General features: G+C 32.8%; 1 protein-coding gene across 3 annotated transcripts; it reads left to right on the top strand.

The window, feature by feature from the left end:
• Positions 1–208: 208 nt before the first annotated feature.
• Positions 209–13,985, top strand: LOC143240398 (uncharacterized). 3 transcript variants are annotated; one of them, XM_076482748.1, is made up of 4 exons: positions 282–342; positions 2,317–2,470; positions 12,411–12,550; positions 13,514–13,985. In XM_076482748.1, exons 3-4 carry the CDS (start codon positions 12,472–12,474, stop codon positions 13,879–13,881), a joined length of 447 nt encoding a protein of 148 aa, XP_076338863.1. In that variant the 5' UTR covers positions 282–342; positions 2,317–2,470; positions 12,411–12,471; the 3' UTR covers positions 13,882–13,985. The 3 variants fall into 3 exon arrangements, with proteins under 3 accessions (XP_076338862.1, XP_076338861.1, XP_076338863.1); XM_076482747.1 differs by lacking the exon at positions 2,317–2,470 and having other exon boundaries at positions 209–342; XM_076482746.1 differs by lacking the exon at positions 2,317–2,470 and having other exon boundaries at positions 237–391.
• Positions 13,986–14,669: the final 684 nt, after the last annotated feature.

The raw sequence follows: 14,669 nt of genomic DNA on the forward strand, positions 1-14,669 counted from the left end.
CGCACTAACAGAAAGAAAAACAAAACAAAATAAACGTTTTCTAAATTTCATTGTAAGAAGTTTTGTTTTTCTAATTATTTTTGTAAAACAAGATAACTTTTTTTGAACACTTGAATCGACTTCGAGAAATATTCTCAAAAGTTCTTCAAACATTATTTTCTAACATCCTGCTTGCATTTCTCCAAGCATGGGTCTGTTTCCTTGAGATAATTTATGTTCTTCTCGGAAGTGAACTGTATAATATTGTACATATGTGTATACCCGGTTCATCTTCTTTCTCCTTTCGATTGTTGTTTTCGTTGCTGTTGTTGTTCATTACGTTACCACGTAACTGTAAATGTGGTAAGATATTTTTCCTTTTTACACCAGTGTATGTGAAGAATTTCGTTAGGTAAACCATTTTTTAAGAAATAAAAATTAAGTTAACTATACATATATATAATATACATTTCTTTTAGTGTGTTCTCTGGTTTCTAGCTTCCTGTCCAGTTATTGTTCTTAATCTGAAATGTGAAAACTTAAACTGTTACCTTCTCTACTTGAATCCTAAGCTTACCTTCTCAACAAGTATAACACACCTAAACTGTGATAAACTTACATACACTAATTCTACAACATTTTCAACAAAGTGAATCCCTTAAAAGTAGGTAAAATCCTATTGAATCTGATGTTCGTGAATTCTGTTAATTTAATCAATAGTCAAGTTTACGCATGTGTTACTCTGAACATTATGTAGCCACTGATGAAGGAAATAATATTCTCTTGTGTAAAAGGGCAGTCCACCTACCTTTCTGATTATTCTATTTGATATTTAAATATTTGTTCAATTTTTGTTATCATGATGGTCACATGTTCCTATGTATTCATAAAGTTTACTCCTTTAGTTGTTAGCCATGTTCTTTAATGTGAATAAAATTATGAGTCAAGAATGTGAATAAATTTGTAAAAATCGTAACTTTTGTGGATCTTATATTTATCACAGAGATAGGATTCACTCTATAAAATTAAGTTATTAAACATATTATTATTATTACTTAAGGTATTTCACTAACTATATTAAAAAGGTGATATTAAAACAATTTGTAGTAGCCGTGTATATAGTTGGTATGTTGAACATTCTGTTACTCTGCTTTGAATTGTATTTGTTAGTGGGGTAGAAGTGTTTTTGTATTTTATTGTTTGTCTACATATTCAGGGTTTGTTGTGACTTAGCAATTACCGTACTAGAATGTATCTACATAAGGCATAATTTTAAATGTGTGAATCCTAATCGACCCGTATATGTGACATCAATTTCTAGTATGTGGTTCGGTTTGTTTTGGATATGTCCAAAGTTACTCCAGGGATATCTGCGCTAACAGTCCACAGGCAACTAGTCAACACCACCCACCACCAACTCTTTGACTACTCTTTTGCCAAAGAATTGCGGAATTGACCCTCGTTTTATAATTTCACCATAGCTGAAATGGCCAGCATATTTCGTGGAATGGGGATTCGAAATTACCAGATTCTGAGTTGAATGCTGTAAGCCATATCATGAGGCTTATAAAAACTGTATCGTCATGTCTTGTTTGACGCGGGTCAGATGTGAAGATTATTTTTAAGCACTTCTCTGCTAGCGAGATTACGTGAAAGGTCATTTATATTATTGAACTAGGTGAACTATCTTTAGAAAAAAAAACTAAGCAAGCTCTAAGCTAGTTCTTGTATCTTAATAATGAAATGCTTCAAAGTGATTGGAAGAGTTTGGTTGCTTACAGTTAGGCACAAAGCTGTACAATGAGCTATCAGCTCACTACAGATATCGAAACCTGGTTTCTATTGTTGCAAATACACAAACATACCGCTGTACCACTGGAGGGCTGGAAAAGTTTAATAATAATTTGTATTATTCGAAAAGAAGAAAGAAAACTTAAAATTTTCACCTTCACATCGTAGGCTGTTTTATAAATATACACGTAAGAAAGTTTTAATGACACTATTGTATCAACTTCCATAACTTATTTATGAACATATTTTCTGGAATCCTAGTTACATTTAACCCAGTGTTGGGCATGGTTTCCTCAGATAGCAAATGTGTCTTTCGGAAGTGAAATAGTGTGGTTATACATAAAACGTATACTGTTGCAGACTGTTACGTAAGTTTAGTAATACTTTGATTTTTATTCAAAGGAGGAGAGAAAATATAATAGTTTCTTAACTTCTTACTTTAGGCTACACTCTATGTATTTTTCATGTTGATACTAAACAACTTATGGAAGTTTTAACTATACCTTTACGAGATAATATTTATTTGTTTTAAATCTGTTTCGTCAGAAGCAACAATCTTACCCCCAGCAGACAACTGTGGTAGCTTTACAAGGAAACGTTGTGGTCAGAGCACTTGCAAGGGCTATTTACCTTCATTGTGGTTAATTATCTGTCGTTTTCAACACGCGATGTTTGTGAAAGAGGTTAAGTCTTAGTCAAGGTATTCTATTAACGTTTTGTTACTTGTAAAAGATCTGAAAAGTTTGAGGTTTTAACTAAAAAAATACAGTTATTAGTGCACGATAATGTCCTGTAATTCTAAAAAAAATAAATTTATGGTGTTATTTTTAGATATCCAATATTTTCTTAATAAAAAAACTTACCTTGAATATTATGCCAGAGAATCCAGTAAAAATGTATTGTGAATCACGTGGAAAACAGTTTTAGAATCTTTCTAATCGAAGACTAAACTTATTTAAGTAACATTTTGTTTTACTTTTCTTCAGAAATCGAGAAGAACTAAAATAAAAAAAAAATTCATTCAAGATGAGAACTGTTAATATCTGGTTAACTCTCTTTCTTTTCTACCTTATACACAATACAAGATAAGGTGACTATATATGTGGTAAAACACTGAATCATTTCCTTTTGTAACAACTTACTAAAGATATTGGCCTGGCATGGCCAGGTGGTTCAGACACTCGACTCGTAATCCGAGTGTCGCGGGTTCGAATCCCTGTCATACCAAACATGCTCGTCGTGGGGACGTTGTATGTAACGATCAATCCCACTCTTCGTTAGTGAAAGAGTAGCCCAAGAGCTAGCGGTGTGTGGTGATGACTAGTTGCCTTCCCTCTAGTCTTACACTGCTAATTTAAGGACGGCTAGCACAGATAGCCCTCGTGTAGCTTTGAGCGAAATTCAAACCAAACTAAAGATATTTCGTTGCCCACCCTTCAATGGTACAGTTGACGGATTTTTACTGCTAGAAATCGGATATCCATACCCGTGGTGTGAAGCGCACAAATAGTCCTTGTGCTTTACAACAAGCAACAACTCCTTTTGTTAAGTAGTTTTAATGTGAATACTTGAATTGTAAACAGATATGATTTTTAATAAATTATTCGTTTGTTTTTCTTATTAAGCACACCAACCTTCACATGATTGTGGTTTTTCTTCACATACACCAGTGTTAATATATTTAAACAAGTGATTCCTGTACGTTGTGTTTCCTGGTGAAAACAAGCAACACTTTCTGGTAAGAAATAGTTGGCCGCACAATCAGTTTTGTAACCTTGTTCCAGTCATTTGACTGCCTCTGGTATTTCCACTAGTGATTCAGTTTTGAAATATAATATCAGTTTAATTGTAAAGTTTGGAACACAGGTTATTGATTTATCTTGCTTCTCTGTTAGCACTAATCTATAGCATTTACACTGACTGTAGGTAGTTACATTGTGCACAAGATGAAATATATAATATCTCAAATTTTGTAAAACATTATATATAATTTTGATCAACATTGGCAACAAATTTTATAGTTCAGTACTTTAAGATGCGTTTGTATATCAAACCTTCAAAACCATTAAAATAGTCTAATGAAGTTTAAAAGAATAAAGTGCCTGTATTGTCCTAAAACTATATCTTCTTTTTCAAGATTTTAAGTAGATGTAGTTAAAGAAACCTTATAACCCCATATTTATATCCGTTTACAACTAATCTTATATAAAAATAAAATTGCATACCAGCTCGTATCCTGCTCTAAAGATGGCAATAAATGACTGTGATCAACCAGTTAAAATGGTTTAACACTATACAAGTTCAGGTCACTTCTGTCTTGTAACTGACGCCATCAGCAGCACCTTATCAGTGTACAGATTTGGCGGAGTGATACCATCCCTACTTTCGAACCACCGACCACATTGCAGGCAACCAGCGGCACTACACCTTTACATGGTTATTATTTATGTCTATATAATTTATGTATCGAATATTATAATTATTATATGTATATATTTAACCACAAACCCCGAACGTTGTACATTTATCAATCAAGTTTCTTGATTGCCCTTCAAGCCATCTCTAGACCCGGTATGGATAGGTGATTCGGGCGCTCAACTCGTATTCTGAGGGTCGCGTTAGTCCAACCGAGACACAGTTTCACTCACTGAAGCCTTATGTGTTTTTTATTTGTCTTAGTTTAGCTTTTAATCTGTTACACTTTTATGACTGTTTTGCATTGTTGCAGTGTTACACGGTGGTACAAGTTATCACTCACTGAAGCTCTATAACATTTTCAATTACAAACGAAAAATGTAATTTATGGACAGAAATGAAGACATTTTATTCGAGAATAAGGATCAAAACTGAAATATAATTAATTTGTGATAATAAAAAATTAAAGAAAACCTTTACTGCTCAAACTTTATTTGCTTCTTATAAAATGTTCCGTGAGAATACTGCGGATCACAGTATCTGGATACATCTTGATTTTATTTACGTTGAAACAGAAATGGAAGAAAGTTTAGTGTTAGCAATAGACCTTCTGACTCCATTACTCAGCAGATATACTATGGCTTTCTTTCCCTTTACAAGTTCTGCTCGTCGAGAGAGCTCAGAACATCTACACAATTTGTTCAACATATCATTATTATCTGTTTGAATACAGTTCTCTCTTCTAAAAAGGTTATTATAGGTAGAAGAGTCAAATACAAAGTGTAGACATCCATCCACGATCAGGTACACCTTAGTTTCGTTACGGTGTGTTATAAGCTTTCCATTTGGAGACATGTTTCTCTTTGTGTAAAAACGAGGGGTTAAAGAAAAGATAATTTAAATACATAATGGTTTTATACAAATATTTTTGACTAAAATCATTTATTTTTGAAATATGTTTTCATTCTTAGATAATACGTGCTTATGAATATGGTTTTCAAAAAGTGAGAAATAAGTTTCAGTGTTTTATTTTCATTGGACGAAAATAGTTGTAAGAGTTTAAAACTATAAAAGTTGTTCTTTTTTATGTGTCGAACTGGAAAATGTGTCACCAGTTTTATTAAAAAAATTACATTGAAAAAAACTGTCTTGTATTTGAGATATTAAACATTTCATATTATTCACCACTGTGTTCCAAGCCTTACATTTAACTTGATATAATGTCATATTTGAACCTTCCTCAACACTTGATCACCAGTGAAGACATCACTAGCATTAAATAAGAATAACAAGGTTACAAAACTGATTGTTTAGCTCACTCTTTTATACAATAAAACGTTGTTTCTTTCATTAGGGAACACTGTTCACAGGAAACTGCAGTAATACGTTTTAAAAACTGTCAAATTGATGAGCAGTCACAAAACATGATCATGAAACATAAAATGATTTTACATGGACTTTGAAAAAATATAATGGGACCACTTGGTTTTAGATACATTGACCATCGTGTAAATATGGAAATAGTAAGAAAAACAATTCATAACAAACTGATATAACCTTTCTTTACAAGTACTTATATTAAACTGACTAATTATTTTACATAAAGACAAGAACAATATTTTATCGGAAGATGTATAGGTTCTTAATATCTGTTTAACACTTTATTTGTAGCTGTTGCGGAATAAAATACATTATTTTACTAATTTCGTCATATAATTTAGTGTCAAAACGAAAAGTGTTTCACCACATCAGTTTTTACTTTCCTCTGTAATGTGGGTAAGATAGAGAAGAGCAAGGGTTAAACAAACATAGACAGTTCCCATCGTGAAGGAATTTTCTTTTTCTCTTATATTTCAGACTGTTATCTTATACAAAAAAGATAAAACAAAATTTTACATATACCACAATATTATTTAAACGTGTCTTCAATTTGAAGACTCATAATGCATTAGCATTGTAATGGTATTTTCAAGGGACTGTGATTTACATTTTTCTCTAAAAAATGCAGTTCTAAAACAAACAAAATCAGTAAATTTAAATTTCTCTGTGAATTACAATTTCCCTCTCAGATACCATTACAGTATATTTAGAAAAAGATTTCGAAACTTTTAAGAATTTTAGAACCAAATCTGGTTAAGATACTCCGCCTATTAGATCCAAAGTCTATTCACTCACAAGAAAAATAAAGCACAAGTCTCACTTAAAGTTAAGAGTAGATGCGAGAATTCAAACCTACAACATCTCATGTGTAAAACTACCTCCCTGTTGATGATAAGGTTGTTGATTATAAAGAAAAGAAACTGTATGTCATGTAGGCGTAACGTCGTAGTATAACTTTGTAGACGATAATTATTTGCAGCACAATAAAAACACACTCATTCAATTACTTAGGGCTAATTTACAAGCACGTCGGAAAACTCACCATCATTCTTGGAAAATTTTGTTCTGAAGTTAGACAGATGCGTATTTCATACAGTTGTTGTATAATAGCATGATTACATTTTGCAATTTCTAGCCTAAACAGTAGTTGAAGGTTTCAGGGTTAGAAATATGCCTTCTGACTCTATTAACCAGTAAATATACAGCTGGTCCACTTTCCTTGATAAGTTCTGCACCTTTGGAAAGTCGATCACATTTGCGCAGGCGTTCCAATAAAATATGTACTTCTAGGTTTAGTAAAGGTTGCTCTAAGTGGGAGGAAAAGGCACCCAACACCAACACCCATTTGAGATTTGTTAAACTGCTAGATTTCCAGGATGTTTCTTCTGGGTTTCATCTCTAGGCTTGTCTCTAGTGACAGAAGAAGGCGTAAAAACTACGAATTATGATATATGATTAATTAGAAAATATTTTATGTAGGTATTCCCAGATCAAAATCATTAGTAAAATATCTACGGTTTCAGTAAATAAGATCAGTTGTAAATAGATATAAACATGATGTCAGAAGGTTTCTTTCACTGCATCTAAATAAAATCTAAGAAATAAGATCAAGTTTCAGAACAACGCAGGTATAATTATTTTTAATATTTTACCTTCAATACTAATTAGGAAGGTTTGGAATAAATAAACGTTTCTTAAAGCACTAATCTTTGTTACCAGTATTATTACAAAATATACCATACATTTCATATATAAATTATGAGTCATTTGAGTTATTAAACGTTCTCTCTATTCACTTGGAAAAGAAATATTTAGCCAACTATGTTTAAGGTAAATACTACCGAATTGTACTGGTGAACGAATCGGTTAAATCAACAAATTGTGTCATAAGTGTTACAACAGTTCCCTACACTTGATCACGAGTGGAGATACCAGTAACAGTCAAGAGAGTGTAACGAGGTTACAAAAGTCATTGTGGGACCAACTATTTTATGCAAGAGTGTGCCGTTTCTTTCATTTCGTGATACTTATATATGTAAAAACGGCTGGTTTGGACTGAGAATTTTTTTATGCAGAGGAGCGAACAATGTTTCGACCTTCTTCGGTCATCGTCAGGTTCACAAAGGTGAAAGAGGTAACTAACTGATAGCTGACCATATGTTTGAAGATGGTTATGTAATTGAGTGTAAGAATGTAGAGGGCGTGCTTAAATGTTTGATTATATTTATTAATATTGGTATAAAGGTGTTTCTTTGTATTGGTTTATTTTGGTCTCCGGTTGTTGTATAGGTAAGGCTATTTTAAATTTGCGTTTGTTTGTGTTCGCTCCTCCACATAAAAATTTTCTCAACCCACACTAGCCGTTTCTATATATATATATTTCTCTACAAGTGGGTTTTATCGTCATCACTGATTATTTCGTAATACTGTTCATAGAAAGAAAATCAGGTCCTAAAAGCTTCTGAACTGCCCTTATTTTCCTTCCACGTCACTATTAAGCGTTACGAAGAGATATAGTTTCAGTTCCAGGTCATGGTGGGAGGTCTAAGAAAGTGTAAGGCTGTATAACTTTCCAAAGCGATGTATGAGGCCATTTTCATTGTAAGACTGGGTTTATTCGATGTCTCAGTCACACCATCGGTCATCATTTTGTCGGTTGCTTTCTTTCTTTGAATCGTATTGGTTTCGTATTATGTGCTCGTGCAGCTCGTTCTTTGTTCTTCATTCTCACTTTGTGGTTTAATAAATAACTCAATGTTTTGCTTCTTCATGTATACGCGTATTGAAACTGTTACAGACATGTATCTGATTTTTACATTTCTTATTTTATGTCTTCCTGTTATGTCAGTGACTTTTCATAAACATTTCATCTTGCTGATTGGAACTGTTTCAACCATAAAGTTACCTAATGGACTATCTACATTGTGCCCAAAGTGAGAATATAATCCCAAATTTTAGTGTTATAAATTGTCGAAGTCAATGTTGAGATACCTCAGTGAAGGCAGATAAGAGAAGTTAGGATAATCGGTTACAAAAGTTATATATCGGTAGTTAGTATGAGATGTAACTGTCATATTTTAACAGGGTTGGGACTGAGCTGTACCTATAATTCGTTTTCTTTTCGTTTTTTCAAGTTAAGCACAAAGCTATACAGTGGTCTATTTGTGCTTTGCCCACTACGGGCATCAAAACCGGGTTTCTTATATGTTGTCATGTTTTTGCTTAACTGGAGGAGGCGCAACTTTTATATTTTGACAATTCATGTTGGAGATCATTTAATACAAGTCCAGAGATTTAATACTACCATCAATGTCACTGTTTGTCACCATCTGGATTTCTGAAACGATACTATTGTGGTAGATTTTGAGGTAAGAAACGGATTATATCAGTCTACTTTCATCCGTCACAAATACACTATTTGTATCTTAGTCTTGGTCTACTTTGAAAATACAACTTCCTGAGTCATTTCTGATTGTGTATGAATGACAAAGCTTGTGCTGTAGACGAAACTAGCAAAACGCAATATTATAATCTGAAATTGATGTTTTGCTTAACTAAAACCTATACAATGATCAACTGATGCCAGCAACAGTGTAGCCTTAAATTATTAACTTCCTAGTGCAAACCTTGATAGTTTGTTCGTTTGTTTTTTACTTTTGCCCAAAGCTACGCGAGGGCTATCTGAGCTACCCGTCACTAATTTAGCAGTGTAAGACTACAGGGAATAAAGCTATTCACCACCACCAACTTCCAACTTTTAGGCCGCTCTTTTGCAAACGAATAATGAAATTGACAGTCACATTTTAACTTCGTAATGGCTGAAAGGGCGAGCATGTTCGGTGTGACAGGGATTCGAACCTGCAACCTTCAGATTACTAGTCGAGCACATTTAACACCTGGCCAAGCCAGGCCCAGCTTTGACGGTACAACCTTTGCAGGCTCAGAACCTTTGACCTCGATATCTGGACCAGGGAATGTGTTAAGCAGTTTCTGATGTTCATGTAAATATTGGTTTCTCTAGAGTAACTAGCAATATTGGTTAACTGAAAATATGGGAAACATTAGTGGTTGTAAGGTTAATTTTTTTGTACACTGGCAAATAAAATATTTCTCGAACAGATAACTATGGACGTTTCATCTTGAATTGTAACAAAAACATGGGTTAACTTCCAATATGGTCTCATAAAGCCCTCGTGTACGTCTAATCAAAAAATGGACAATGTGAGAAGTCCAGATGCTGGTTGTATCAATTACAAATACATGCACACCTTGCAGGATATGATATTAGGCTTATCAAAGCTCGTCTAGATGAACACATCGTGGGCTAGTACAATTCGTGATGACGAGAAACACAGTTGAAATAAAAATATATTTTAGGATGGTTGGTTTGAGTATTAACACTTTAACTAATTGACCATCACATTATATCGTCCTTCCCAGGTGAGAAGACGGATAAGTTTGGTGTGGTGGGAACTCGAACCAGCGACCCTCCGATTACGAGAAGACCGCTCTAATTACCTGGGCATGCCGGGCTATATTGATGAATAAAAAAAATGATAATTTAATAAAGGTTAAATTGTATTTTCCGAATATTCCAATCCTTGTTTTAATCGTGTTTCATTAGAAACAACGAACTCACCAGAATCAGTTTCAGTCAGTGAATGGTTGTATGAAAAGTAATGAGTCGTTAACCTTCAGCATCTCGGTTGAGTTTTTCTTTTTTTTTTACTTTTTAACACACGATGCTTAAGAGCAGTGTTTAATTACATCTAATAAAATTAGCTTCCCAAATCAATTTGGTTCTAAAATTCATTGAAACGTCAATATTCCTTTAGAAAATGTACAGTATTATTGTCTGAAAACGAACCGTATTTCGATAGGAAATTTAAATTTACTATTTTATTTTTTTATTTTGGAATAATTGTTATTTTTGTAATAATCAAAATACCGTATTACTTCGAATTTAATACGCACCCTAATTGTAAATTCGGAAATTCGGAAAAATGTTCAAACAGATGCGTTTCCGATATCAGTGCCTCTAGCGGTGTAGTTGAATATCACCGTCCTCACTATTTGTTTGACACTATTCTAATAGACACTATTCTATTGATTTTTAATTTTTATTGCGTTTTTTTATCTATGGAAAAACATTTTACTTACGATGCCGAATTTAAAAAGAAAAGTTACTTTGTTCGACAAACAAATTGGGAATTGTGCAGGCGGTAAAAAGTATACAGTGAGTGAGGTAAATGTATGTCGTTAGCATGGTATGAAAACCAAGCTGTTTTCTTTCAAGAGAAGTACAAAGTCATTTTCAGGCCCAAGAAAAGAAAGACATCCTGAAATTGATGCCGCCGTTTTAACGTATTTCAGAGAATTACGAGAGAAGTTTTAATGATAAAAGCAAAAGAATGTTCAGGAATTAGTGGTATTTCTTTCAAGTCTAGTCGTGGCTGGTGTAAGAACTTTATGAAAACAGAAGGTTTATCATTACGGCGAAGGACAAGAATTAGTCAAAACTTGCCATCAGCTTTTAAAACAAAACATACTGAATATCAACGATATGTTATTGGTCTACATCAAAGAAATCAATATTCCTAAACTAAATCGGTAAAGCAGATGAAACGGAAGTTTTCTTTTCGAAATGCCGCGTAACTATACTGTAAATACCAAAGAAGAGAAACAGGTGTCAGTCAAAACCACTGGTTACGATGAGTTAAGAGTTATTGTCATGCTATGTGTAACTACAGATGGACGAAAATTCTCACCGTATGTCATATTAAACAGAAAAAAAAACATTGTCAAAAAAAAATTTTTCAACGATGTAATAGTTCGTGCCAAAAAAAAAAAAAAGATGACATCAGAGCTGATGGAAGAGTGGCTGGGATAGGTATGGGAACGTCGGTCTGGTGAATTATTAAAACAATAGAGCATGCTTGTAATTGATGTATTTCATGACCATCTCTCTGATAAAATCATAAGTAGGTTAAGGAACAACATTTCTGGCGGAATTACAGGTCAGTTAAAACCTATTTATGTGTCCACTAACAAATTATTCAAAGATTGTATCTCTGAATACAAGCATTATGATGCTTGGCTGCATACAGACAATCATGTTTTGACACCGAGTGATGTAATAAAACGTGCATTAGTATCAAGAATAGTGGAGAGGATTTAAAAAGCTAGAAAAGAGGTGTTGGACATTATTATTAGACAATCGTGTTTGAAATGTTATTTATCCAATGTGGAAGATGGAACGCAAGATGATCATTCTTTGAGACAGTAGTGAATCAAACAATGAAGTTACTTCAGAATATAACAGTGAGTCAGAATAAACATCAGAGTATCATTCTGATTAAATAAAGAAAACAGGAAGAAACATTATTAAACATTATATCTTTTGAAATATATAAACACATTCACTTCTCTTTAATTATCAGACCCGGCATGTCCAGGAAAGTTAAGGCTTTCGACTGGAAATCAGAGAGAAGCGGGTTCGAATCTCGTTCGCACCAAACATGCTTGCCATTACAGCCGCGGGGGAGTTATAATTTGACGTTAGTGAAAAAGTAGCCCAAGAGTTGGCAGTGAGTGGTGATGACTAGCAGATAGCCCTCGATTAGCTTTGTGTGAAATTAAAAAAAAATCTAATTATCATCCTTTTTTTTTTCCCCTCAGAACCTCCTTTTAAAAGTGTGGTGAATCTCCAGTTAGAGGACGTGTTAAATTCGATGTATAAGGTATAAATGAATGTTTCACGAAATAATTAATAAAATGTACTTGACTTATAATTAATGTAGGGAAGCAGTATTGTGATACAGTTATAACCATTTGTTTAATTGCAGTTTTATCTGTATTTCTGTGTACGATAAGAAGTGTCTGAACAAAAAAGAAAACCCTTTCAAGATGAGAACTTTCAGAGTATGGTTAACCATAGCTCTTCTCTACGTGACACACGTAACAGGAAAAGATAACTGCACGTGTGGTAAGGACTCAAAAACTACTCGTGTGTAACATTTTATAGTAATGTATATAGCAGATTTTCAAGGCATATTTGTTTGTTGTGACAGTTTTTTGTTCTTGTCTTTTTGTTAAGTAATGAGAGATTTTAATGTTAATACTCGAACTACAAAGTGATGTGATTCATAAATAAATTATTAATTTGTTTTCTTACTAATCACACATTCACAAGATAGTGTTTTGTTAAAACACACTTGTGTTAATGTATTTAAAACGAACTAGTTCATTTAGGCTATTGTAAAGACCACGTAAAATCATGTAATGTTTATGATCATGTTTTCGTCTCCTCATTAGTTCAAAAACTTTAAAAATTTGTTACTGCCTTGTGATGTGAATAGTCATCTTGAATAAGAGAACAACGTCCTCATATTTCAGCAAGTTGGTCATACAATCAGTTTTGTAACCTTGTTACACTTATTTGAATGCTGCTTGTGTCTCCTCTGTCAAGTGTTGAAGAATGTTGGGATGTTTTATATTACTTTAGCTGTAAGGCTTGGAACACAGTTTATTGACTTTTGTTAAGTGAACACGGCTAAATATTTGATATAAAAATTGGTAAAAATAAGTCGTGAAATGTAAGATATCATTTGTAATAACACTGGTAAAATTTTACAGTTCCGTTATGTATGAAACGTTTACACATTCCAAACCTCTACAACCAGTTAGTTCATATAACGAAGATAAAAGATTAAAAAGGTAATGTTACCTATATCGTTTTGATAGGTAATCTTATTTTCATATTTCAATAAGATGTAATGAAAGAAACCTTCTGACAACATGTTTATTTACGTGAATGTTTACAACTGATTTTGTTTGTTGAAACCATAGATATTTTACTAATGCTTTTAATCTGGAAATCTCTACAATAAAACCAATACTTAATTAATTTTTGTTGATGATATATTATTTTAAATACTATCTTCTTTAGTAACAGACAGGTCTCTGGAAGGAAAACTGTTGAAACACCCTTCAAATCCATCAGTTTACCAAATTTTGGATGGGTGTCGGCATGGAGTGCCCAATCCTCCCACTTACAACAACCTCTACAAAAACTGGGAATGTATTCAATCAAATATCTTGGAGAAACTCTTGTGTAAATGTGAATCTCTTTCCAACGGTGCAGAACTTATCAAGGGAAGTGGAGATACTGTATATTTACTGAGTAATGGCATAAAACGACCTATTGCTGATCCTGAAACTTTCAATGGCTTTTGTTTCGACTGGAACAAAATCAAGACTTATTCAGATATTGTCATCAACAATCTCCCCGTTGGACCTATTATAAAAATTAAATAATATTTTAAGTTACAAAAGTTTTCACGAACCTTTTTTCATTTAAAAAAGTTCTATTTCATTGTTTCATATTATTAAAATAAAACATGTTTACTTCCTTAAATAAATAACAGTCGTTTTCTATAACTGGAAAACTAAGTCGAATCTGCATTCAATCAACTCAAAGACATAAAAATTCCTCTTGAAAATATTCACGTTAAAACCAAGTACAACGTTTCTAAATCTTTCTAGATATATTAGTTCTTAATATAAAAGTTATGACATCGCTTTAGAATCTAAAAATAAATTTACTATATTTTTCAGGCTAACTGAAACTATTAAACTTTGCCGAATACTTAGAATGAAAAAGTGATTTTCCTCTCGTAATTCAACTTTACCTATTTAGAACTATTTTGAATTTTAACATATTATAAGGTATTGTAACATAAAACTATTCTTGTTGTTTGACTCGTTCATCCATTTATCTAACTACCAGTTGATTGGTCGTTCAGTTTGTTGTTTATTCTAGTTGTTTACTAGTGAACGTCTGTACATAGCCTATTTCAAAATATCGTTCATTCGTCTTTTTGTTAACGATAAAGCATTAAAAAGCACATAAAATCTCAGTAAAAATGGATAACTGGCATATTTCGAATAAATAAACTGAGTAGATAAGAAGAAATCCCCTTTGTGAAAAACGTCATAATTTAACCTGTGTTCTCAGTAATTAATAGAGAATATTTCGTTAAACGCAAAATTACGTTATGTTAAAACTAAACTAATATAATAAACTATAACAGAATATTATATTG

Source organism: Tachypleus tridentatus, chromosome 13, assembly GCF_004210375.1.
Source record: "Tachypleus tridentatus isolate NWPU-2018 chromosome 13, ASM421037v1, whole genome shotgun sequence".
Lineage (NCBI taxonomy): Eukaryota > Metazoa > Arthropoda > Merostomata > Xiphosura > Limulidae > Tachypleus > Tachypleus tridentatus.